The following is a 25,816-nucleotide window of genomic DNA, read 5'->3' as shown; positions in this document are numbered from 1 at the left end:
ACTTTTTCCCCTGAGCTCCTGCAGCCTCTTCCTTTGAGAAATCCCATCTTTCCTGCTTTTTATATGGATTCATGGTGCTCCTCTAAAAATTATTGTCCTGCCTTGCTGCTTCGACAGCTCTGTCCTTTTCACTTCTTGCTTGTTGCTTGGGGTCCTTTTCAGCACCTTTATGACTTAAAAATGATTTTAATCCTCAAATCCACCAGCAGAGCCACTTTTCCTTTTCGATGTTTACTCCCAAATTGTGCCAGGGTTTCTTTTTGTTTGTTTTAGGGGAATATTAAAATGAACCAAAGCAAGTGGGCGAGTTCTCTTTCCCTTATAGCACAAATGTCTCTCACTGCTGATAGTAATTAAAAAAGAAAACAAAAACTGCACCATCTTCTCTAAATAAAGCATCTTCTGCTTCTTGGAAGTCTGGCTGCTCTGCAGCTTGCACTGCTTTTCCAGCAAGGTGCCTATAATTAATAACTTGTAAATCCCAGCATGGCAGGGGCAGGATTAGCAGGGAATCAACTTCAGTCAGCCTTTGGAGCCTCCCAGGAAGGAGGGGATGCCACTGCCAAGGGAAGGGTTCTGTCTCCCCACATTTTTTTCCATTTGCAGTTCTGTTGCCCCACGTGAAAATCTTGGGAAGGATGGGAGTAAATCTGCTGTGCCCCCACAGCTGGACGGGTGTATCCAAGAGCAGGGAGCTCAGGGATGTTGAGGCTGGAGAAAGTGAGGGATGAAAGGGAAGAAAACTTAACTGAAGTAGTCAGGGATGCAGCAAAGAGACAATAAAAAAATGCAGCCAGGAAAATGCTGACGTGCTTGCCATGCCAAGTGGTTTCCTACTCCAGGCATTCCCCAGGGGGATTGAGGATTACAGATCTGGCAGCAGGATCAGTGCAGCAAGTGAGCCTCTGCATTGCAGGTCATTTCAGCCAGAAAATGAAAGAGAGCTCTGCAGTGATACCAGAATGGAGAGGTGGGAAATCCCTCTGCTTGGTGGAGCAGCACAAGGAGGAGGGGGAGAGTGGGTCTGACAGGTACCAGTGCATCTCCTGGGATGCTGGCACTGCTGGGAAGAGCTTGGCCACATCCTCTTGGCTTTCTCCCTTTCACTGTTGCTGCACATTGAAGAGTTCCCCCCCAGCCTTCTCCTCTCCAGGCTGGAAATGTGGAGAATCCTGGAATAGAATCAGAGGACAGGAGGAAATGGCCTCGAGTTGTGCCAGGGGAGGTTTAGATTGGATATGAGGGAAAAAAAAGGATTTTCAGGCATTGGCACAGCCACGCAGAGCAGTGGTGAGTCCCCATCCCTGGAGGGATTTAAAGCCATGTGGATGTGGCACTTGGGGACATGGGTCAGTGGTGGCCCTGGCAGTGCTGGGGGAATTACTGGACTCCGTGATCTGAAAGGATTTTCCTGAATGATTCTCTGGCAGGGAGAACCTCTGTGCTAAACAGTGTTGGGCTGAGAGGGCTGTGCAGTGTCCATGGAGACTCAGGAATGGGGTTCCAGGATCGAGGCTTCAGACTGAACCTCCTTAAGGATACAGGGAGAACAACAACATCCTGCCATGGCCTCGTGCCTGTTCCAGGAATCTGGTGGAATTAAACACGTGCTGTAGCCAGTGGCAGCTTTGTGTGTTGGAAGTGGCTCGTGGAGGCTTTTCCAGTCCCCAGGGAATGAGGCCTGAGGAGGTGTCTGCCACATCCATCCACAGCCCAGCCCCATTCCTCCTGCTCTTGCCACTTCAGGTTTACTCCCTGCAATCCATTTTCCAGCCTGCCTCTGTGCTAAGCAGAGATTGAAATTCCCTTTTGCTGTCTGCTGGATTTCCCAGCTGGTATCCAGGGGGAACAGGAGGCAGGGACATGCAGCTCTGGGCATCAGGAATTGCCTTTCACAGAACCTGTCACTGCCCCTTGCCAGCCTGGACCATGGCCAGGGATTAAATGGCCTTTACAGGAGGTTTTGGATTCTCTTCTGTCATTTCACCCAAAGGTGTGAGTGTTCCTGGAGTGTTCTGGGTCAGGCAGGGATGGCTGTGAGGATCAAGAAACAGGGACAGCCTCACCTTTGGGCTGCTCTGTCTTCACTATGGAAGGAGAAGCTGTTCAGCCACTGTTCAGCCAAGTTGAGCTCCACAAAGATCCCAGGATATTCTGAGCTGGAAGGGACCCCCAAGGATCATGGATCTCTCTATCCTCAGAGCTTGGCATTATTAACACCATGCTCCTGTTCTTCTGGCAGCTAAAAAAACATCCCACCCAAAACTCACCTGGATGTCAGGTGAACATGGAATGGGCCCCACTGAGGAGGAGCTGGGAGCTCATTTATTCTCCCCACTGGCATCATTCCTGGAGAAATCCCTGTGTCCTCTTTGCCAAGCATCACCTGAAGGTTTCTCCTTCCAGAAACCAGTCTGTGCCATGCTGAAGTGCCCCTTCTATTTCAAAATTGCTTTTTTTTCCACTCCCAGTTTTTCCACCTTTTTTTTGATGGAGTGTTTTTGGGGTTGGTTTTTTCTTTCTGAATGCAGATTGAAGAGTGAGTGCTGTGAGCTGTACTTCAGCTCTGCTGTAATTAGTTTTGTCTACTGTAATTGCTTCTCCTTTTTCCATTGTTTAGTGAAAGACAAATGAATTTCCAGGTCTGGTTGCATTGGGAATGCTGACAGCAGCTTTTTAAAATCCCACAGCACAGCTATTTGTCTTTTTTGTTCAGCTGAATCCTGCAGAGTGGGACAAATTCAGCTTCTCCTCTGTGTCCTGGGCAAATTACTGTACTAATTAATTTCTCTAAGACTGGGGCCTCTGCTTAGCAAAGGGAAGGGATGGAGGGAGGGCACTGTCTGGAAAACAGCAACAACCCTGGATTAACTCCTGGAATAAACTTGCATGAAGAGACTTGAAAAGCTGATGGTTCAAAAATAAGGTTTATGGGGTTTAAAAAAAAATGGATATTGTGGTATTAATCCCAACTTCATGAGGACATCTTGGTTTCTGAGGAGGGAGCATCACCCTGTTCATGCTCCCGGGGTTGCCTGCTGCAGGTTTTGCTGTGGGGTTTTAAAGAGAATCGGCATTGTTCTTGGAAATTTGATGGCAGAAAGTATTGCTGCTCCTTAAAAACGAGGGAGGGATGCTTTGTGTGACAGACAGCAAGAGGAGGGAGAAAGAGGGGACTGTGGCCAAAGGACTTGTGGGGTTTTGAGAACATCACTGAGAGGATGCCAGGAGAGAAGGACCCTGCAGAGGGAAGCCCCTTTGGGCAGAGAGGGGAAGCAGTGAGTGCTTGGACTTGCCAGGAATTTTCTGTGGAAGGATCTGAGCACTCATGGGGTGCTTGGGACATCAGAGCTGAGGTTGGGCCAGGAATGAAAGTGGCAGGAGGGAAAACCAAATTGTAATGTTGTTCTTAAAAGGGTGGGGTTGGGTTTTTTTTGCCAGTGAAACAGGTGGTAGTTTTATTTTTGTCCATTTTTTTCTCTTCTTTCCAAACAGAAATTTAATTCCAAATATTAATCCGAATATAAAATTCAAGGAATATAAGTAATAATAAATGCAGCACTCTCAATGTCGAGGTCAGTGCAAATTATTCCCCAAGGACACTGTTGGAGTGGGATTGCTCTGGGATAACGAGGGATCTCGTGTTAATTCAGCTGGCAGAGCTGCTCTGCCTAACAGTGGGGAAGTGCTGCTGCTGCTTTCAAAATTACCTGACCGAGCAAATCTGAGGGTGAGGGGACAATTTATTGATTTGGAGTCCTAGCCAGACGTAGATGGAGATAATTGTGGGATGTTAGTGGTATTATTCCTACAGAAAAGCAGGCTGGGTAAGGATTTTCAGGTTTTTATTAGCCCCTGCCAAAGCTGCACTGCAGCTTGAATGTTTAATTTAAGATGTGGATGGGTGAGATACCAAAAATCAGAGCTCTCTGGGTGGTGGTCACTGAATATTTCTGCTGAAACTGCTCATTTTCTCAAGCCAGCAGCCCCTCACACTGCTTTGAGCTTCCCCTCTAAAGCTATTTTTAACAGATAAAGGGGAAAAAAAAAAAGGTGTTAAGTTTGCAGCTCTGCTTTTGCATTCTGGTCAGGTGTCTTGTCACTCTTCATGGCTCTCCTGCAAGCTGGCATCCGAGGGTTCTGCTTAATGTCCTAGAAAATAACCTTGTGCTTGGACCAGCAGCCAGTTTATCACTGCAGCTCCCTGGCTGCGTGTCTGGGGCAGAGAGGGGACAGGGAAAAGCAGGGAGAGCATGGAGCTGGGTAGTGCCAGGCTGCTCCTGGAGCAGCAGCTCCCTCCCTGCTGCCACAGCACCTGGGATCAGCTTGGCAAAGCAGTTCTGCTTCCCCTTGTCCAAGCAGGGAGCTGAAATCCTGGGAGTCTGGGATTTGAGCCTTGCAGCCTCGGCAAGTTCTCTCGGTGGTACTCGCCTCCAGAAGGTGTCATCTTCCCACATGGATGGCTCCATGGATTTCTCTGGCAGTGGGAAGCCATTCCCCCTTGTCCCTCCACTCCTTGAGTGTCATGTCAGCAGTTCCACCAGGAGGAGCAGGGAGTGGCCTTTGTCACCAGCCTTTACCTCAGTGCACCTGTAAATCGTCACAAAATGTGGTGCTGGGGCAAAACAGCCCCTCCTGCCCTCAGCCTGTTTCCTGGGGCTTGAAAACTGATTAAGAATCACTTGCTTAAGCTGCTGGGTCTCGGGTGACAGTGCCAGGGCAAGCTGCTCTCCTGAAAATGCCCATTAAAGTTTCAATTTCCATCCCTCAGCCAGAGCCATGGGGCCGGGTGTGAGCTGCTGGAATGACCTCTGCCAGCAGCCTCTCGGTTCATTAAATAGTTATGAGCCAAGGATTCCCAGCTAAACAGCACACTGAGCATCCTTACCCCAGCTCCTGTTTTTAAAGGAAGTCTAAATTGTTTAATAATCTGCTTGAAGTCCTCAAAGTGAATGTGGGCAGCAAAGCAAAATCCTGTTTAGCAGGGCAGATGCCCAAAGGAAGGTGTTGGAGTGATGGAGCTGTTTGGGAACAGCCACTGAAACACTGCCAACAATTTATCAGATGTGTTGGAGGTGACAGGCTGGGATTACAGACGAGTTGGCTGCTGGGTCAGACCTTGCTGAGTGCTGCAATTTCTGAGTTAAATCCAGACCACGTCCAGTGCACAGCTTCTGGTGGTTGGTTCTCAAGCTTTGATGTGTCCTCAGAGGTGTGAATTCTCCTGGAGGGTCACACACACCTTTCCAAAGCAGTTATTCGTCCTCAGCCTGGAGCTGAGCTGGTGCTGCCTGAGTTTCAATCCTGCTCTTCTGCAGGGAAGGAGATGGGATTGGGGCAGCTGGGAGCTGTCTCTGCCTGGAAACACCACGGTTGCTTCTTCCATCCCTATCCTGCAGGATCCTGCCACCTTCCCCTGCCTCCAGAAGGTGTGCTGGACTTATTCCCCTTGTTCTTGCCAAGCTAAGACCAGTAAGTCCTGCTAGGTGTGAAATATTTACAGCCTGTGAATGTGGCCCCAACTCCCTGTCCTCGCAGCCCTGTTCCCTCCATCTCCCCACTCTGAAGGGCTGCTCCATGTGGGAAGGCAGAACACGTTTCTCAGGAAGATTTCCAGAGGTGCCAGGGAGTGGTGAGGAACTCAGTGAGGGGTTTATACAGCTCGGGCAGTAGCAGCTGCTCCAACTGCAGCAGTAATTTCTAATACAGCATCTCCTGCAGTAAAATTCCTGTCTGAGTTAGACTTTACAAATGCTTTACAAGTGGTGCTTGCAATTCATCTTATCTCTGCTGGAATTACCTCCCAGGACCCATCTCCATTCATTTATTGCAAACTATCTCATCTTGTCCATCTCTAGCCCGGGTTTCATTTTCCACAGCTATTCCCTGGGAAAATTCACCAGCTCTGCAGTGCCTCTGATGGTCGTAGGGAAGGTGGCTTGGAAGGATTTCTGTCCTAGGCTGCTGGTTCCTGCACTGAAATGCAGGGATGCAGGTTGGGGTCCAGCTGTTCAAATCCCCCTGGAGCACCAGGAAATCATAAGGAACAGGCTCCTGCAAGGGAGGTTCCTGAAATCCTCAGGCATATCCAGAGAGGTGACAGGGCTGGTGTGAGCGGGAGCCCAGCGTGTCACCCCAAATCCTGCAGGTGTCTGAGCTGCAGGGACCCCAGGAATGGCAGCCCCTGTGCTTCTGCCTGTACCAATCTGTATTTTCGATGAGGCCAAGGCTGTTCCCTGATCCTCCTGCACAGCCAGCACAGTCCCTGGCAGGATCTCCCTTATTTTGGGAGCAGCGATGGCAGTCGGGGATTTCTCCCAAATGCCGCCTTTTGTCGCTGCCCACAGAAAGCAGGGGGTACCCCAAAACCCAGCATGCTGCCAAGCTGGGAAAGCCGTCCTGGCCCTTTCCCTGCTAAGCCTGGCAGCCCCTCCTGCCTGCTCTGAACAGGAGCCAGCTTCCCGGGGAGCAGAGGCTGGGACGCTGCATTGATGGAGCCCCTGCAATGGCCCTCAGCTGCCATAAACCATGTTGCTGTCTGGGCAGTGAATGGAGCTGGGGGGAGGCCGGACAGCTCCCGATTCCCAAACCTGCTCCGAGCCACGTCCCCCACAGCGAGGAGACCTGGCACCACCTCCCAGCACCTGCCAGGCCCTCCCCACGGGCACGGGGGGCTCCTGCTGCTGCCAAGTGCCACATCTGGGGTGGCATCCTTCCCGTGCAGCCCTGCTTCTTGCTCCTGCACGGTCCAAGAGGAGATCCGAGTGCTGCTGCCGGAGCAGGGGCTGCAGCCCAGGGTTTAGTGCCAGCTGGGATGTGCCCGGAGCCGGGGAGGGTCATGGCTGGAGCAACCCCAAAGTTTTTTCCATCCCCTGGATGTCCCAGAAGGAGGTCCCGTGCCGGTGGCGAGGCTCCACAAGGAAGTGGGGAATGGGGAGCAGCAGGGGTGGAGTCCCCGAGGGTGGGGACCCACAAACCTCAGTGTCCATTGCTCACCATGGGATTTAGGGATAATGCCAGGCCTGCTGCAGATCCAAGCCACTGCTGGGCCTGGGAAGGCGCTGGGACCTGCTGGACCACACCTGGGCTCTCTGTGGAGAGGGGTGCAGGCATGTCACAGCTTTTTTGGGATGTTGCCAGCCTCCATTTCAGCAGGGTTGGAGCAGGGGTGAATTTTCACAGAATCAGGGAATGGCTCAGGTTGGAAGGGACCTTTAAAGGCCATCTAATCCAACCCTCCTGCAGTGAGCAGGGACATCCCCAGCTAGCCCAGAACCCATTCCTGGGAGCTGGCTGCAGCCAGGGATGGCTGATGCTGAGGGAGGAATCCCACACTGCTATTTGGGGAAGGCACTGAAATGTCCCCGGCTCTGAAGGCCACGGCTCAGAGCCCCCAGGCCACATCTGGGGGGACAGGGGACAATACCCTTGGTGCCCAGCACCAGCCAGGCCCTGCTTTGTGCCCTGGGTGCTGCCCCTGAAATGCTGGCACGACACATGGTTTGTCCTTAATAGGCCGTGGAAAAGGGGACACGCGTCGGGGTCAGGCTTTGTGCTCGTGTTGTGCCTTTTGCTGTCTTTATACCATACAGAAATACATTGGGTGAGCCCCTCCTGGGTAAACTCAGCCTAAAAAAAAAAAAAAAAATAGATGATCTTGGGCGGATATTTTCTGCTCTGAAAGTAGGGTGGTGTGGGAAAACAGCAGAGTGGGGTTTGCGCAGCTTGGGAGGGTCCTCCGTGGAAAAATATTTGAGACCTCAGTTTATGGGGCTCAAACCCCTGCACAGAGACACCCGCAGCTGCTGGACACTTCTGCAGAGTCTGATGTTCTGTAGGACAGGGGCTCTGGGGCTCGGGGCGGGGTGGCTGGGCACAGCAGGAGCCAGGCGAAGGTGTCTGGCGGCAGAGGGGACAGCCCTGCCCGCCGCCTGCCTCCGGGGGATGCTCCGCCCTGCCTCCCGCTCTGCGTACGCCAACCCCCGGGGAACAGCCTTTTCCCAGCCTGGAATCCGCCTGCGCTGACATCTAGTGGAAATCCAGGCTTTTCCCTGGCCGGGAGCAGAGCGGTGTCCTCTGCTTTGCTGCTCCTGCTGCGGACGGGGGCATTTTCACAGCATCGCTTCGGCTGGAAAAGGCCCTTAAGATCATCGGGTCCATCTGCAAACCCTATTAAACATCCTCCGCTTCCTACGGGCCGCGTATCGACTCTGCCCGTTATTGGTGCTATTTCTGTATTCCCCTACAACCCCCTGAACCATTAAAAAAACAATGCGTTCTGGCAGGGCAAGGGGGAACGGCTCCCCACTGCCAGAGGGCAGGGATGGGTGGGATTTTGGACAGGAATTGTTCCCTGGGAGGGTGGGGAGGCCCAGAGAAGCTGTGGCTGCCCCTGGATCCCTGGAAGTGCCCAAGGCCAGGCTGGACAGGGCTTGGAGCAATGGAAGGTGTCCCTGCCTATGGCAGGGGTGGATCGGGATTAGCTTTGAGGTCACCTCCCAGCCAAGCCATGCTGTGATTCCTGGATAACAGCAGGCAGAGCAGGTGTCCAGGTGTAAGCCCGGGGCTGAATCCTCACGTATCTGTTTTATTTTACACGCTGCTGACTCCCCGCGTCCGTTTAGCGCCGCTCTGGGCCGCAGCCCTCCCCAACATGGCGGCGTGGCCAAGACTACATCTCCCATCGGGCCCCGCTCGCCGCCCGGCGTGCCAGCGGCGAGCCAATGGGGCGCGGCGGAAGGCGGACATAGCGCCGCCCCCGGGGCCCGCTCCTTCCTTTCCGCCGGGCCGCGGCTCATCATGGCGGTGCAGATCTCCAAGAAGCGCAAGGTGAGCGCGGCCGCGCGGCTCCTCCGCGGCCGCGGGGCGCTGCCGCACCGCCCGCGGCGGCCCCAGCAGCCGGCGGGGCGAGGGCACGGCGGGCGGCGGCGGCGGACGGGGGAGGATGGCGGCGGATGCGGCGCGGGGCCCGGCGGGGAACATGGCGGCGGGATGGAGCGGGCGCTTCCCCGCGGCCGCGCGCGGAGGTGCGGAGCGGCGCTGGGGGCCGGGAATTGCGGCGTTTTCCCTTGGCTTTCCCGTGGGAAGGGTTCGCGGCTGCCCCGCTCGGTGGGCCGGGAGGGCACGGGGCGCTGCCTGTCCTGGGGAGCGAGGGAGGTTTGGGCTGTCAGGAGTCCCAGCAGCAGCTTCTCGTGGGGCTGGGAAAGGGATGGGAGCTCGCTAATTATTTCCCTTAGATTGCTCCCGAATTGCAGCAGAGAGCCGTGGTCCCAGCGTGAGCAGCGGCTGTGGGTCAGGCAGTGGCTGGAGCGGGTTATTGCTGAGAATTTCAGGGAAGGGGGTTCCATTTTTCCCCACTGCTGCACCCGGAGCTGGGCAGAGCACGGTGCTGGTCAAGTCAAGGTTGTGGGCTCAGTCCCTGGGCTGTTCGTGTAAAAGTTGGACTTGGTGTTCCCTGTGGGTCCCTTCCAACTGAGCGTATCCTGTGAGTTCTCTCAGAGGAGGAGGAAGTTGTCAGGAGAGACTGTCAGGCTGCAGGAGGAATTAGGGAGAATTGCGGTCAGGTTCGGAATGTGACAAGACTTTGTCCACGTGTGTTTTAGTTTGTCGCTGATGGCATCTTCAAAGCAGAACTGAACGAGTTCCTGACTCGGGAGCTGGCTGAGGATGGATACTCCGGAGTGGAGGTCCGGGTCACTCCCACCAGGACTGAGATTATCATCCTTGCCACCAGGTAACTCAGCCTTCCTGAGCTGGGACGCTCTGAAAGCTCTTTGGGATGGCTCCAGTCTCACTCCTGGGGACACTTTTCTCACTTGTCCTGTGCTTATTTTCCCGCAGAACTCAGAATGTCCTGGGAGAGAAGGGACGCCGGATCCGGGAGCTGACGGCTGTGGTGCAGAAGAGGTTTGGATTCCCCGAGGGAAGCGTGGAGGTAAAACTGCCTCAGGAACTGGGTGGTGCAGATGGATTTGTGGTGGCAGGATGGTGTCAGCTGAAAGGTGGTTTCATGATAAGTTGGGCCTTCTGTTACTTGGCCTCAGAAATGCTCCTGCACTGAAATACAAAATAAGTTGCAGAGAAACTGCTCTGCTGCAGAAGGCTCTTTGAGAAACAGAAGATAAAGTGACACACCAGTTATTTTTGATCCTTAATGGTAGGGGTGTTTTCCCAGGGGAAGGTTGGACTAGGGTCCTTTAAAGGGTCCGTGCAACCCAAAGGATTCTGTAGTTCTATTCCATGAAATCTGCTCCTGTTACTTGTTCCTTGCTCTGAGGCAAATCAGGGAGGGAGGGGGAATGTGTGTGCTGGGCTGGTGCTCATTTATTCCAGCTTGGCTGGTGCTGCTGGATCACGTTAGACAGGGAAGGGAGTGTAGGATAAAGCTGCTGCCTGTAAATGTGGAAGGATTTGGAAGCTGCTCCCTGTAAATGTGGAAGGATTAACTGGACTGAATGCAGGGAGTAGAGTAGAACAAAACTCCTGTGTTCTGCTGAAGTAAAAGTTGAATTTACTGTGAGGCTGGTGAGGAACTGCCACAGGGTGCCCAGAGAGGCTGTGGCTGCCCCTGCATCCCTGGAATTGTTCAAGGCCAGGTTGGAACAACATGGTCTAGTGGGAAGTGTGGAAGTCTAGGGGTGGAACTGGATGAGCCTTCCAGGCCACAGCATGCTGTGGCTCCACGATGGACTTGGGAAAGAGCCCTGTTGTGAGTGTGCCTCTCTGCCCTGCAGCTCTACGCCGAGAAGGTGGCCACGAGGGGTCTGTGTGCCATCGCCCAGGCCGAGTCCCTGCGCTACAAGCTCCTGGGAGGGCTGGCTGTGCGCAGGTGAGTGCAGCAGCCTGCCCGTGGGGGAGGTGTGGGACTCCAGTGCCATGCCCAAAAAACAGCTCCTCTGCAGTTTGAGGGTTTAACCTGCTAGTGCTGCACCGAAACTCCTGTTCGGTCCACGGTTACTTCTGGAGCGTTCTGTCTGGTTGCAGTTTGTGTGGGGGGCATAAAGCTGCACGTGCTGCCTTTGGGAGTAAATGGGTGGAGGAGTGAAGCAAACAGCATTTCAGGCCTTGTGGCTGTGCTGTGGCTCAGGTGGCAGTGGCCCTGCTCTCACATCCCCTCGGTGATGAGACGATGACGAGTCAGAAGCGGGTGGCTCTGGTGGCGGTGCCTCCGCGGTGTCACGTTCTGTGCTGCTGCGTGAGGTCCTCCAGCAGCAGCCTCCTGTCACCAGTGAATGATCTAGAGGCATTTGTCTGAGAAGGGATGGGAGCTGCACTGCTGACACGTGAAACTGAGCTTGGAATTGTGGTAGAATTCCCCTGGAAAGCCCTGTGGGTCTGGCAGAGCGGGCTCATGGCTTGGCCGTCCTCTCCCTGCAGAGCCTGCTACGGTGTCCTCCGCTTCATCATGGAGAGCGGGGCCAAGGGCTGTGAGGTCGTTGTGTCCGGCAAACTCCGAGGTCAGCGGGCCAAATCCATGAAGTTTGTGGATGGCTTGATGATCCACAGTGGGGACCCAGTGAATTACTACGTGGACACAGCCGTGCGTCACGTCCTACTCCGGCAGGGTGAGTGCCTGGCCTGCAGATCCCTTTGCAGCTTTGTCAGGTTCCTTCTCTAGAGCTGCAGAGACAAAGAAATCTCAGCTCCTGGCATCCCGTTCCTGCAGGGTGGAGATTTCCCACTGCCAGGACTGGCATCCTTGGGTTGAAACTCACACGGTTTTCATGCACTTCTGATCTCACAGAGTAGTTCAGTTGTGCTGCTGTGGATGGTTCAGACTGAAAATGCTGTTTTCGTGGGCTTTTGCAACTGAGCTCTCGCTGTGGGATTTGAACATTACATCTAAAGCAGAAGTCATTTGGGAATGGAAAGCCAAGGGGCCTTGAGCAGCCAGTGTGGTTATGCCATGTTATCCACTTCTCTGCTGATGGGGTTTGAATGTTTCCAGTTGGGAATGTGGCTGTAGATTCTCCAGACGATCTCACTTGTGTTCTGGGGCCTCTGAGGCTGGTGATAACTTCCAGATGAAGTGCCTGTTGCCTGGCTGTAGGAGCCCTTGGCAGTTGGGATTCTGGTTTTCCTGGCTCCTCAGGACGGGCAGAGAGAACAGGGGTGCTACAAGTGTCAGACAGTCTTCCCAGCTAAACCTGCTTCCACTTGTTCTCCCTCCTGGTTAAACACAAATGATTTGTGTGTCTTAACTGGCTTGGGGTTAATCAGCTGCAGAACTCCTGGTGTAGGGGTACCAACGCAGCCAGAGCTGTTCTCCACCTTCCCTTCGGTGATGATACGATGACGAGTCAGAAGGGACATCCTCGTGTCATTGCAGCCTGCTCTGTGCCACGTTCTGTGGTGTGGTGCTGAGGCTGCCTTGGCCAGGATGTCCTGCTCATTGGATGATTTAGAGGCATTTGTCTGAGAAGGGATGTAAAAAAAAAAATTGGAATTCCTAGGAAAAATGAGCGGAGGAAGAGGACAGAGCTTAAAACCAGACTTAAAATGAGTTGAGGGTAGAACTGCAGTCAGCCAAGGCAGTGAGTTGAATAACTTTAGGTATCCAACTTTTAAGTTGCCTAATTTGCAACACTGATTAAAAGTCACAGTAATTAGATTTTTAAGTTGTAGCATGTGTGTGTTACAGTGTTGTCAGCAGATCTTCAGTGTGGAGAGAGATATTTTGTAACATTGGTGCTCATCCCTATGAATGTGTCCTTGATCTATTTTGTGTCTCCCTTGTCCTGTCACTCTCTGCAGGAGTACTGGGAATCAAAGTAAAGATTATGTTGCCTTGGGACCCCAGTGGAAAGATTGGCCCCAAAAAGCCTCTGCCAGACCACGTCAGCATCGTGGAACCCAAAGAAGAGATTTTGCCCACCACCCCCATTTCAGAGCAGAAAGGTGGCAAACCAGAACAGCCAGCCATGCCTCAGCCAGTGCCCACTGCCTGAGGGGTAAGTGCCTGGGAGCAGTGGGAGGGAGGTGTGCTGAGGATCCATGTAGAAAGGTTTCAGGCCACCAAAAACACAAAGCTGGGATTTTGGGAAGACAAGCTGCTGTACTGTGGACCAGGGTTGGGTTTGAGCATTGCACAGGGTGAATGGGGCAGGGTTCAAGGCATGTGGCAGAGCAGCTCAGAACACTCCTCTGGAGATGAGATGATGGATCTGTCCACATGCCTTGCTCCATGTTGTGTTATACAGCATGGATCTGGAGACCCTGGATTATTACAGTTGCCTTGGATGTGTTGATGCTCCAGCTGCTACCAGTGTGCAACTGGCAGCACAGGGAATATATTCCTCATATATCCATCCTGTCCTGCTCCAGGATCCAGTTTGGGATAGCCTTAGAAGCCACATGAGAAAAATTTGTAGGCTGCTTTTGTAAGGAAGTCTTACCAAGGAGTCTGGCCAGATGTGTCTCAGTGGGAAAAAGGGAGATCACTGGCCAAGAAGCAGGAAATGAGAAATGCAGTTTAATTGAAAAGCTTGTTTTGTTCTTTGTTTGGGATAGGATGATGGTTATAGAAAACAGTTTACCCCCAGCTCACTGAGTGTTTTGTTTCTCGTTGTAGGGTTTGTAACATCTGCAACCAGAAGCTTGTCTGTCCTGAAAACATCTCTTAATAAAATCACAAAAGGCAGTGTTTGTGAAGGTGCTTTTTCTTTTTTTCTTTTTTTTTTTTTTTTTTTTCTTTTTTTTTTTTACTTTCTCAAGATGTGCTCCAGGAAGACCTTGCTCCCACCTTTGGTGTGGAAGGAATTCTGTTGCTGTGTTCCCATTCTGGAGTGAGCTTCACCAGATCCTGATCCAAACAAAGTGGGAATAAAGCACTGATACCTGTGATAGAGCTGGAGCAGTCCCGGGTTTAGAAGGTCATGAGTAACACACACTCCATGGAGTACTGGTGGCTGTTCCTACATCCCAGTCCCTTATCCAGTGCTTCCAGAAGGGGGAGATTTTTTGGCAATATCCAGGCCAGTGCAGCTCCTGTTAGGGTCAGGTAACTTTGGGTGTGGATTTGTGGGGTGAGAGCAAAAGTGACACTCAGGATGTCAAATCTTTTGTCTTAACCTGTGAGGTGGAAGTCTGGTGCAGGAATTGGAAGAGAAAGGCACATCATAGGAGATCATGTATGTGCAGGATCAAGGAGTTTATATTTTGAGGAATTCCACTGTTTGTGGAATGCAAGCTTTGCTGTTCAGGAATAGCTGAATATTTCATATATTCATATTTCTGTTTTTAGGAGGTTGCTCTGCAGGAGCTAGGCTGACAGCTTAGGAACTGGAATTTCAAACTGGTCTGTCTTGCCTTGCTGTTCCCAGCTTCTCTGGCACACCTGGGAGTCTGGTTGAGTTTCAGAAACAAGATGTGCCTTCTTAGAGTGTCAGTGAGTGATTTCAGGTTTCTGTGTGCACCATTCAATGCAAAGATTTAAATAGTTAATATAAATATTAGACTAATGCCAACACAATTTTTTTATACTAATTTGAATGTGGAAATATGAAAATATAAAAGATGACAACACAGCTCTGTCAGATCATAGGGGCAGGAAATGTGTGAAAGTGGGGAGATCTGAAGCAATAAAAGTCACACTCAGTTTTGCACGTTGTCTCTAAATTCTTTAACACACTGTGTGGTAGATGGTGATGGTTAGAAATGTCTCCTGCTGCCTCCCAGGGAGGGCTGGATTTCTGGGAGATTGTTCCACTTCTTCCTGATTAAAAGCTCTCCAACCTTGTCCATTACCCTGTTAAACTCACAGTGCTGATCACTGGCAGAGTCAAGAGCTGTGCAAGTAATGGGGAGGAGAAGGCTCCAGGGAGAGCTCAGAGCCCCTTCCAGCACCTAAAGGGGCTCCAGGAGAGCTGGAGAGGTACTGGGGACAAGGGATGGAGGGACAGGACACAGGGAATGGCTTCCACTGCCAGAGGGCAGGGATGGGTGAGAGACTGGGAAGGAATTTTTCCCTGTGAGGGTGGTGAGGCTGTGGCTGCAAGTGTGAGCTGAACACTTTTTCCATGTGTCTTGGCTGGAGTTACCACCACCCTGAGCTGTTAAAAGAAGCTCCAAAAGAGGAGAGCACTCATTCAGTTCCCTGTGTCTTTTGGATGCTTCCCTTGGACAAAAGCCTTGGAAGATGAGCTGGGGGTAGGATGCACTCAGGAACTCTGGAAAGCTTTAACCTTCATTTCAGTATTGCTATTCCAGGTTGATGTGTTCCTGCTCTGGTTGGTGCTGCAGGTGGCTTCTGTAATTCCAATTTAAAGAAAATTAGGAAGCACGTGGTGCTTTTCCAGTGTGGGAGGAGCTCCACAGGGATGTGTGTGCCTTTAGTTTTGCTTATGAGTGAGTGGCAGGAGGTTCATCCCTTTCCAGCAGTGGGAGAACATGGATTAGCAGGGTCTGCCAGTGCTGGATTTTCCACCTGGGAAAGGTATCTTTAGCCTGCAGATTTTTCCTCCTCTATTTCCCCACTGGATCCCAGCTGGAGGAGCTTTGGCTTGGACAGTCAGGAGGGCTGGTCCCTGCGGCTGACAGCTCCGTTTTTATTCTGCTAAATGGCCCAGCAGGACAGGGCCATTGGTCCTTTACCTGTGGAGCATTTAAGGTGTTGGATACTTGCATTTTCAGGAGAAAACAGTGAAGGGAAAAGCTGTTAAGAGCATTCCTTACTCATGATTGATGTGCTATAGGAGTTCATCTTGTGCATTGAGTAATTTTTGTCCATAGTTGCCACTTTAGGGTGTTTTGGATTTAAGGATTGCAAGGAACCTCCCTAAGTTTATTTTGCTCTGCGGGGGATTCCAGCTGCCAGGGATTCATTGAAAAAAGTTTTATTGCAAAATTACACAACTGTCACTGTGTGGTACAAGAACAGACAATAAAAGCCATCAGACACCTGCATCCACATGATGCAAATTATTCACAATATCCCACAGTGTGTTCTTGCTGTGCCCACCCCTTCCACCCCAGCCTCCAGAACATCCTGCGTGTGGGTTCAGTGCGCTGCATCACCGGGAAGTGTCCCACGTTTGGGGACATTCCTGGCATTGCCTCCTGCCTCCCAGCACCTGGGACTATGCAGTATTGGGCTTCTATGGCAGCAGGGAAAATTGGCAGGGAGATAAAACAAAGCCATGTAGGTGCTCCATGCTGGTTTCAGGGAACTGGCAATTCCGTTGGGATGCATGGATTTTCCTCATTTCCATAATCTCAGTGTTTGCCTTGTGGTGTCTCTCAGTGCGTGGCAAATGCTGCAATGCTCCTGGAATAACATCAGCTCCTTTAAATAGTACTGACCTGATGATATCCCTTGAAGAGAAGTTAGGAACAGCCTGGATCAGGCTGTGAAACCTGCTAATTATCAGACATAAATATAACTATAAATACCTTTGTTTTTCAGGGTCCCCTTATCCAGGTCAGCAGACAGGGAGCTAAAGTACCATGGAGCTTCAGCAGAGCATAATTAGGAAGTCAGGTAATGGCAGCTTTAAAGCTTTGTGTTTTATTAAGCAAGAAAGTGGAGGTGAACCTGATCCCACCTCTGTGTGAGAAACCAGTCAGGAGTGCCTTGGGTCAGCTCCACAGGGAACCAGCTCTGGGAGAGCCCTGGCAGTGGGAATGGAGTCTTTCCCTGCCCTACAGGCTGATGCAGAGCACTTCCAAGAGAAGTGAGTTCCCTGCCTGGTACAACTGCCTGTTTAATTACAGGTGTTGGCCCCTCGGTGACCCCAAGGGGTGGAGTGTTGAAGGGACTTCAGGTTACTCTTTCTAGAAACCCAAGCTGTGCTTTGGGCTCTCCCTGGCATCCCAAAGCCCCTTAGTTCTCCAGGAAGTGTTGATCCAAGGTGCTCTTGGCTTTGATGCTCTCCCTAAGGAGCTCTTGTGGTCGAAGCATTGAATGCAGAGCACAGGGTTAGGCAGGACAGAAGGGCACAATGCCATACAATCTCCATTCTCCTGTGCTGCCTCCTGCTCTGCTCCAGGGCTGGACTGCACAACTGGCCCTTGGAGCTCTGTTACACACCCCTGGAGAGAGAAGAGGGAAGTGGGGAACAGCTCTAGAGCGGCGTCAAGGGGCACCCAAGCAGGAGAAGAGCGGCAGCGCTGAGCGTGCAGTGGGATGGAAGCGTTTGGGATGGGAGGGAGGTGCCTTGGCAGGGCTGGTGGAGCAGCAAGGAACTGAGCAGGAGGCTTAACCAGTGCAGGGAGGAGCTCGGCTTCAAGGTGGCCACCTCAGCTGACTCCCGGTGACCCTCTGGTGTCAGGCTCCCCTGCTCCTCTCTGGAGGTGGGTTTGTGCAATCTGGATTTTGGGGTGAGGTAAAGTGTACGCTGGTTTCTCCTCACAATGCACCCTGGTCTGAATAGCACCCATGGTTCGAGAAGGATACAAAATAGTGTTTCCCATTTGTCAAAATGCCCCCCTAAAAACACACACAAACCAAAGCTCTGGGAAAAAACAACCCAACCAAAACAAACCCAACTACAACTCATCGCGCATCTTGTCGCCTTTGGGCCTCACGAGCCTGCCGATGAAGAGGATGGAGTTGGTTTTAGTGTCCTTGATCATGAAGATGAAGGGGTGGTCGGCGTAGAAGAGTTTGGGGTTCCTCATCTCCTCTCGGCCATAGATGTCGGCGTCGTAGGGGTTCCCTTCCGTGTCCCATTCCAGAGCCGCGGCGTGGAACACGTTGGACAGGTAAAGGTCTTTCTTGCCGGAGATCTTGGACAAGTCAGCCTTGGTTTTGTCAATGGCTTCTGTCAGGCCCAGACCACCCAAGTGTTTCTAGGAGAAGACAAGAGGTCAGCAACCCTCCCGGAGGTGACACAGTGCAAGAGGGAAGAGGGGCAGCAGGCATGGATAACCCACCATCCCACTGACTTTCCTCCCATCCCAAAGAACTGTAAGGCCCAACTGTTTAAGGACCTCCTTTACCTGAAGGTCGTGGCTGACTTCCAGGACGACTTTTGGCAGCGAGATGGCCACTGATCTCTTCTTCATCTTGCCAGTCCACGTCTTGAGCTGCTCCTTGTTCAGCAGTTTCTCCACTCTCTCCAGAGGCTCCACGTGGTTTGGCATGATGAAGATCATGCTGGAGAGCTTGTGGGCCAGTGGCATCTCTACCACCTGGAGCTTCTCTGCCTCATCATCGTAGTAATTGTAGAGACCTTGAAACCAGAAGCAGGGAACAGTGAGGTGTGGAGCAGAGGCAAAGTGAATTCAGCCTGGACTTTCCCTGACCAGGAAGGGAAAGGAGCCTGGACACCCTTTTGGGAAGTGGCCCAGCATTACTGGAGTTGGCTGTGTCTCTCATTTGGATAATGAGCCAGGATTTGTTCCCAACAGCCAAGCACCTCATAGTAAACGTGGATTTTGTCTGCTCACGGGGAGACTGAATCAGCAGAACAAACACTCCCCTGCTTTGTTCTCTCTCATGAGGCAAAACAATCTTGGAAGCAGCTGGTGGAAATCTGGGCAAGGGAGAGCAATGACCCTGACTCCAGCTGGTCTTGGTGTGGGCCAGGGGGTTTCCCACTCACCTGTGCGGTGCATCATGGGCACGCCCACGGTGTAGGAACGGGTCACCATGAAGCCACGGTTGTCCACCATCTTATGATGGAACTTCTCATCCCAGTGAGCTACAGGAGAGAGAGAGAAACACAGCTTGTAAGAAAAGGGAATGGGCGGTAAGACCTAGGATTTGTCCACCTTCCCTTGGGGCCGTTGGATAATCTTTAAGGCCCCTCCCAACCCAAACCATTCCATGATTCTGTGTGTTGGCTCAGAGGAGGTTTTGGGTCATTTGTACCGAGAAATGAAGGTAGAACTTACGCTTGAAGAACATGGCGTTGACAATAAGGGCCCCATCAGTTTTCTCCACGTCTTTGGTGACCTCCGGGAGTTTCCCGTCCGTGGTCTGTGCTGCCCACTCGTTGATGGACTTGAGGGCGCTCCTCTTGTCTCGGAAGTTGATCTTGGAGTGTTCATAGTTGTAGTGCTTCTTGCTGTTCTTCACGAAGTCCTCGGCGAAGGTGATGGAGGCGGGGCCGTAGAGGCGGTTGCCGATCTTCCAGGTGACGTTGCGCGCCGTGCTGTTGCTGACCTCGCTGAGGAGCTCGGACAGCCCGCTGTGCACGTAGTCATCGTTCAGCTTGTCCGCGCTCAGCACCGCCTTGGCCTGCGAGGCCGTCGTGGCCTTGCCCCCGAGGGACACGAGCCCCAGGGACGAGGCCACGACCACGGGGGACAGCAGGATGTTCTCCATGTCCTTGTCCTTGGCCATGGCGTGGTAGAGGTTGAAGGCCAGCGTGGTGCTGCGCTCGGCCAGCGTGGTGGCCTTGTCGCTCAGCTTCCTGTCCTCCGAGGGCACGGCCGCAGCGAGGCCCAGGAGGGCCAGCCCCACGATAATCCACATGGCTTCAGCAGCACCCAGCACCTCCCAGGACCTGCTGGGCAAGAAAATTCGCCATCAGCACGAGCCAAAGCCTTCCTGGAGCATCCAGAGATCCCAGGGGCTCTTCCAGAGAAACCCACTCCTTGCTCCAGTGACATTGTCCCAACATTGCTTCATGGGGGTGCAGCCATCCCAAGTCCACCCTGAGAAACAATCTTCAGGAGCGCAGGCTGCACGCTGGCAAGCAGAGCCTGTGCATTTGGAATGAAAGCTTCCTTCCTAAGCAGTTTCCCTGTAGTCCAATGTAAATGTACAGTGAATGGTTTAAGGAAGGGTCAGGGAATGTAAGCAACAGGCATTTCTCATGTGGTCTTGACAGGGCAAGGGGGAGTGGCTTTAAAGTGAAAGAAGACAGGTTTAGATTGGATATTAGTGAGAAATTCTTCCCTCTGAGGGTGGTCAGGCCCTGGCACAGAGTGCCCAGAGAAGCTGTGGCTGCCCCTGGATCCCTGCAAGTGTCCAAGGCCAGGCTGGATGAGGTTTGGAGCAACCTGGGATAGGGGAAGGTGTCCCTGCTGCCCATGGCAAGTGGGGAAAAAGGTAGTCTTTATGGTCCCTCCCAACCCAGCTGTTCCATGATTCTGTCCCCAGAGCAGAAGAAACCTCTGCCCTGATCAGGGAAAGCTGAAAAATGTTGTGCTGCCCCTTGATCTAAGGGCTGTTGCAGGCACTGCATGGCAAGGACCGTCCTCTCCAGGGACCCTGGCCTGGGCCCCAGATCCTCGGATTCCTTGGCACTAGATGGAGCACGTGAGCTTCCACCAAGCAAAGCCAGAGGCGGCCCAGGAGAAGATCCTGCACTGTCTGATCGGCTCTGTTCGGCTTTGGTTTGCCCGCCCAGCCCTGCCGGGCAGGTACTGGGGCAGAGGCAGGTGGGGGAGCCTCATTTTCCTCAGCAGAGCCTTCAGGTCATGCCTGAGGTGGGTGGATCTCATCCCAGCATAGGTGAACCCACCCCAGCAAGGGCTCTGAGCCCCCAGCTCTGGTACGCGTGCAGACTGACCAGTCCTAAGTGCCTGGAAGCCCTTTGGGGCTCATCCCACCTGGCCCCACACCTCCCCTCCCTCCTGCCTTCACTCAGCAAACCTTCCTGCAGGCAGCTCCTCAGGCCTTAAATTCCCCCTCCAGCTTTTGGGGGACTTTTTCCTCCACAGGAACTGCATCGCTACCCCGCAGTCCTGTTCCTCGCTGGTCCTCTCCTCCCACCCTGCTCCTGCCCAGCCTCGGGGGCTGTCCCTGCCGTGGGGAGGCAGGGAAAGGCTGCAGCGGGGTTAAAGTATTCCGAGCAGGAAGAGAAGGGCCCGCTGGGATTACACATGGAAGGAAACACGCAGCACGTAGCTCGGTTCCAGCAGGGACCCTTTGCCAGAGCGGGATTTACGTAGCCTCGGAGAGGGAAGAGATTACAAGCTAAAATCCTTTATGGGAGCAAGGCTTCTGTTAAAGGGAAGAGCCATCCTGGCTGCCTCAAGAGCAAAGATTTGTGCAACGAGCTCAAAACTGCCCTCGACACTCTTTTTAAAAAGTGCAGCCAGGGTGACAAACATTGGAAGTCTGAGGAGGTTCCTTCTGGTTTTCTAATTCCCGTTTATTTCTAAGGATACCTTGAAACTGTTTCATAGTGAGGTCAACGTTTGCCTTTTTCTTTCTGAAAGAAAACAGATACATGGAGTAGTTCTCTTGTGAGCAGGGGGGTGGCCTGCACTGCTTCATCCTCGGCTTAAAAAAACATTCATTACTTCAGGGCCGGGTGACAGATTTGGGCTCTGCTGAGTCACACAGCCTGAGATGGAGAAATTTTGCCCATTCTTGGATTATGGGTGAATTCAGAACCCGTGGAGAAATTTAGCCCGTTCTTGGATTATGGCAGCAGTTATGGGTGAATTCAGAACCCGTGGTGAAAATGGAGGGAATGTGGGGAATGCACAGCCAGCAACATCCTCTCCTGTGCTCCCACAGCGAGGGGACGCCCCAGTGCCAGCGTGGCATTCCTCAGCCTTCCCTGGGGCTGCCGGGACCCTCTTTCCTGGCGGGATGGGATTCCCTCCGAGGGCTGTGTTTCTCCCAGGAGCAGGACACAGAGCTGCAGGGCACAGGGCTGCAGGCAAAAGGCCATTTCCGTGTCACCAGAGGGATGTGACACTTTGGTTAAGGCAGCAGGAGCCGTGCTGTAGCAGGAGGCTGCAGGGAGAGCTCTCATTCCTGCGCTGGGATGGTGCCCAGGGTCCTGCAGGCTCCCAGGCTGAGCCAGAGCAGGGCTGGAGGATTTCACTCACACCGAGCTAAAGCTTCCCTTGTCCCCCTTTTCTTTTTCGTCATTCTCTGAAAGCTTCTCCCGCAGCTTCACTGCGACCACCTCTTGCAAACTGGAGGCGACTGGGGGATTTTTTAATGCCTTTCCTCAAAAACCCAGAGCCAGCTCGTGGGACAGTCTGTACCCCTATCCCCCACTTCCACCCACACCACTGCAGCCCGCCCCCCCACGCACCCCCTTCTCCCATGCCATAACCCTCCCCCCGATTTTTATTTTTTTTTTTTTGCCCAGCCAGGAGGCTGCAGGACCCCAAAATCCCCCCCCCTCACCCTGCTGCAATCTCAGCTCAGTCTCCACCCTGCCGGCCCGGGGTCCCCCGGGTCCCCCCCGCTTACCTGCGGGGTCGGGACACGGCTTTGCTCGGCTCCCTGTGCACCTCCCGGTCCTGCGGAGGGGGTATATAAGGGGCCGGGGAGAAACTTCTGGAAACTTGGGAAAACCCTCTCAAAAATGCTTGGGAGGGAGAGGAAGGGGAGGATCCGTCCCGGCTCTCTCCCGGCCCGCCGCCAATGGCAGGGAATGCCGGCCCCGCGCCGCCGAAGGGGGGTCGGGGATGGATGGGGGATGCGCGTTCGCTCCTCCTGCCCTGCCTGTCCCCTGCCTGAGCCCAGCCAGGCCTCCAGCAGGAACGTGGGGAACTATTCCCTGCCCAAAACGGTGCTTTTGCCTTCTTACAGGGCTCTTATTTCGGTCCTCTCACTGCCCCTGGCATCTCCTGCAGCTGGATGGTTGTTGGGACCAAAGGCAGGTAGTGATGGATTTATTTTTTTGATTCTGGGCTGTCACCCTCCGTATGAAGTCAGGGGTGGTGCAAAGGGCTTCAGCCACGACTGGAGCAGTCACAGGCAGCCAGTGTTTAACACCTGCCCCATCCTGAAATGTGAATCTGAAATGTGCCCTGATTGGTGACCTCCAAGAGAGAAGAGAAGGCTCCAGGGAGAGCTCAGAGCCCTTCCAGCGCCTAAAGGGGCTCCAGGAAACCTGGAAAAATACTTGGGACAAGGGATGGGCGGACAGGACACAGGGAATGGCTTCCCCCTGCCAGAGGGCAGGGCTGGATGGGCTATTGGAAAGGACTCTTGAATGGGAGGGGTGGGGGAGCCCTGGCACAGGGTGCCCAGAGCAGCTGTGCCATGGAGAGGTTTCTGCTGAGTCACAAGTGTTGAAGCTCAGATTCAGCCCTGTCATGTTTTAGGACAGCACAGGATTGTTTTCATGGCAATCTGGGGCGTAGGGATATTGGAGGTACCACCCCCCTCATGGATGGTTACATCAGCAGAAGGATGCTGCATCCTTGTGTTCTTTAACTGATGTCTGTGTCTCCTTTTTAATCATACTGTAATTTCATTTTTCTCCCTAATTTTGGCTCTGCCAAGTTTTTCTGCTTCCCTCTGAAGACAGGAGTCTCAGGAGGTCTCAGCCTCCTGTTGCTGTAGCAAACAGCATCTGATTTTTCCTTCTGGCTTTGAATATTCTTGTTGTCTTGGAAGCATCTTGCTTTGGAATCACCACTGCATTCCCCTTCATAGCCCAGCTATTCTAGAAGACAGCATCAAAAAGTGACATTTTTCTTCCATCTGACCTGTTCAGACAGTGCCATGTAAGTTGATACTTCTCATCTCAAACAAGGGCAGATCTTTGAGCCCTCCCTGTAGAAAATGTTTCCATCAGCTGCAACAAACCTGGTGCTCAGTGATATTTAGAGATCTGGTCCCTTCAGGGAGGGATTCAGTGGGAAAAAAATAGCTTTGGAATACCTTAAGCAAGAGATTTTGGTACACTAGTGTCTTTTGGTGCAGTTAGCTTTGCTTTATGTCTGCATAAATGATCAACAGCAGGGTCCCAGAGTTTTTATAGCACAGTTTTGGCTTTATTAAAAATGAATTTGCTGATCTCAAACCATCAATACCGAGGTAAATGTTACTGGTCTGTACCAGCAACATGTGCTAGCTGAGAAATGAGAAAAGCTCCTTTAAACCTCCACTATCAGCTGCTTTTCTCTGCCAAATTCTGAATTGCTCCACCTTCAAACCCTGCTCTGTAATTACTTCCCATGTAAGATTCTTTCACCTTCCGAGTGAAATCTAAAATAAACTCTTTAAACTTTTAATCTTGATTTCTTTCACTGTCTCCCAGCACCAAAGTCCTTTGACACTCTGGGTGCTCTGTGCTTCAGTCCTTTGAAATGGCTTTGCCTCAAGAACATGAATTTGGAGTAGAATGAAAATAGTTGGCTTTGAGGGCTGGCAGCCCAGCAGTTAGATATTTCAGATTTTTGCTGAATTTTAAGTGCATATTTCAACCTATTCCTGCTGTTTCTACAACGCAACCTGGTAAGAGCCCCTGCAGAGTTTTGGGATGTGAATATGCAGAAAATGAGTCAGTTCTACCAAAATGTCACCAAACAGCTTCATCTTGACAGTGAACAGTTTTGTCCAGGGGCCAAAGTTGTGGAAATCAGGCAGATCTGCATTGCTGGGGAGGATTCCTGCTGCTCTCCGGCGATTTCCAAGCGCATCGGGCTGTGCAGAGGCGCTCCCAGCCCCCACAGTGCCACGTAGGAGCTCCTCCAGCGGTGGGATGGGGACTGGGAAGGGGGAGCCAAACTGGGAGTTGCCCTCTTCCGTCTCCCCTGCTCATGTAATGAGCGGTTCCAGCTGCCAGGGGGACGCATCCACTCCTCCAGCCCAGCTCCTCCCCTCCAAACCGCACTTGCGCGGGGCAGGACTCGAGTTTCTTTTGTCTGGAGTTATTTCCAGCATGGGTTGACTTTGTGGGTTTAGGGCAGTGCAGATGCACTGAGCCTTAAATTAAAATCCACCCAAAGTTTTTGTGAGGTGGGTGTGATCCTGCAAGCCCCCACGACAAAGCAGAGGGGGATTTCCAGGCTGTTTTTGCAGTGTTTGGAAGCGGGTGTGGAGGAGCTGCTGGGATGGAGAGCAGTGAAATCCAATGGTACCAGGAGTTCAGTTCTGTGGGAAACAGCCAGGAAACATCCAGACTGGTGCTATCCTGCTTGTTGGGCTTCTTGTTTCAAGCAGTGTTATTAATTCACTTGATTATCTACTGAAGGAGTGGTTTGTTTCTACGAAAGCAGACACTGTGTGTTCTTTGGACGGGACTTTTTAAAATATAAACTCCAGCAGCTTTGCACTCTCAGCTTACAGTGACCCAGGAGACTCGCCCTGTTTTCCTGTGCTGGAGACAGTCTGTCATCTGTGCTGCTGTGAGGCAGTGCTGGTGCAGGATCTCTGCTTTCCAGGATCATGGCTGAGGGGGGCAGGGATGCTGGAGCCAGCACTGAGGAGCCTTAAAATCACCCCATGGGCAGGGACACCTTCCACTGTCCCACTTTGCTCCAAGCCCCATCCAACCTGGCCTCAGGCATTTCCATGGATCCAGGGGCAGCCACAGCTTCTCTGGGCACCCTGAGCCAGGGTGTCACCACTCACACAGGGAGCAATTCCTTCCCAATATCCCCTCTAACCCTGCCCCCTGGCAGTGGGAAATCCATTCCCCCTTGTCCTGTCACTTTCTGCCCTTATAAAAAATCCCTCTCCCTCTTTTTCAGGAGCCCCCTTTAGGCAGTGGAAGGGGCTCTGAGCTCTCCCTGGATCCCTCTCTGCTCTAGAGCTAGTCAGGGCTTGCCTGCTCCTCCAGCTCCTCACATGCAAAGATTCTGGGGGAATTCTGCTTCCTGGCTCAGCTCAAGGACAGGTTTGGGTTCAGCACTTTAATTTCCTCCCTGCACATCCTCCTTTGGCACTGTGAGCTCATTCCTGCAGCCCCAGGCACCGTGGAGCCGTGGCTTTGCTGGCAGCAGTGCCCTGCACTGGGAGTGGGATCCCAGCCCTTCTCCCCCTCTCTGGCTCTCAGCCATGCCCAGCTCTGGCCTGGCTGGAGCTGGGAAGGCCCAGCTTTGTGTGAGCAGACAGCACACAAAGGATGGCAGTGGAGCTGAAAGGCTGCATCCTGTGGATCCGTGCCCTGGCCTGTCTGGAGTGCAGCAGTGAGAGCCAAACTCCTGTGCCAGCCTGCTGTGCCCA

At 52.7% G+C, this 25,816-nt stretch overlaps 3 protein-coding genes and 2 non-coding genes across 9 annotated transcripts in view; 4 read left to right on the top strand and 1 right to left on the bottom strand.

Annotated features, from left to right (window-relative positions):
* The window catches only part of FCHSD2 (FCH and double SH3 domains 2), a 131,656-nt gene extending 122,906 nt beyond the window's left edge, over window positions 1–8,750 (top strand). The window contains exon 21 of one of the 2 annotated variants that reach the window (XM_053971488.1): window positions 8,643–8,750. In XM_053971488.1, the coding sequence (XP_053827463.1) occupies window positions 8,643–8,750 (108 nt within the window). Of the gene's footprint in view, window positions 1–5,399; window positions 6,484–8,642 lie in introns of those variants that run through there. The other variant, XM_053971489.1, reaches the window with a different exon arrangement.
* On the top strand, window positions 8,722–13,639 carry RPS3 (ribosomal protein S3). Its single transcript, XM_053971498.1, has 7 exons — window positions 8,722–8,829; window positions 9,603–9,733; window positions 9,841–9,934; window positions 10,734–10,828; window positions 11,377–11,564; window positions 12,754–12,950; window positions 13,571–13,639. Exons 1-6 carry the CDS (start codon window positions 8,800–8,802, stop codon window positions 12,945–12,947), a joined length of 732 nt encoding a protein of 243 aa, XP_053827473.1. The 5' UTR covers window positions 8,722–8,799; the 3' UTR covers window positions 12,948–12,950; window positions 13,571–13,639.
* LOC128804416 (small nucleolar RNA SNORD15) lies at window positions 11,113–11,259 on the top strand. Its single transcript, XR_008436054.1, has one exon. It is a non-coding gene; the product is annotated as a small nucleolar RNA SNORD15 (small nucleolar RNA).
* On the top strand, window positions 12,276–12,423 carry LOC128804439 (small nucleolar RNA SNORD15). The gene has a single exon (XR_008436077.1). It is a non-coding gene; the product is annotated as a small nucleolar RNA SNORD15 (small nucleolar RNA).
* A 2,178-nt stretch (window positions 13,640–15,817) lies between the features above and the next one.
* Window positions 15,818–22,200, bottom strand: SERPINH1 (serpin family H member 1). 4 transcript variants are annotated; one of them, XM_053971499.1, is made up of 5 exons: window positions 22,106–22,200; window positions 18,835–19,451; window positions 18,543–18,641; window positions 17,938–18,170; window positions 15,818–17,787 (listed from the first exon to the last, which is right to left on the bottom strand). In XM_053971499.1, exons 2-5 carry the CDS (start codon window positions 19,415–19,417, stop codon window positions 17,485–17,487), a joined length of 1,218 nt encoding a protein of 405 aa, XP_053827474.1. In that variant the 5' UTR covers window positions 19,418–19,451; window positions 22,106–22,200; the 3' UTR covers window positions 15,818–17,484. The 4 variants fall into 4 exon arrangements, with proteins under 4 accessions (XP_053827474.1, XP_053827476.1, XP_053827478.1 ...); XM_053971501.1 differs by having other exon boundaries at window positions 18,835–19,448; window positions 22,106–22,190; XM_053971503.1 differs by lacking the exon at window positions 22,106–22,200 and adding an exon at window positions 22,040–22,057 and having other exon boundaries at window positions 18,835–19,448.
* Window positions 22,201–25,816: the final 3,616 nt, after the last annotated feature.

This window comes from Vidua macroura, chromosome 2, assembly GCF_024509145.1.
Source record: "Vidua macroura isolate BioBank_ID:100142 chromosome 2, ASM2450914v1, whole genome shotgun sequence".
Lineage (NCBI taxonomy): Eukaryota > Metazoa > Chordata > Aves > Passeriformes > Viduidae > Vidua > Vidua macroura.
Note: the sequence above shows the minus strand (reverse complement) of the source record. Positions and strands in the feature narration are given on the sequence as shown.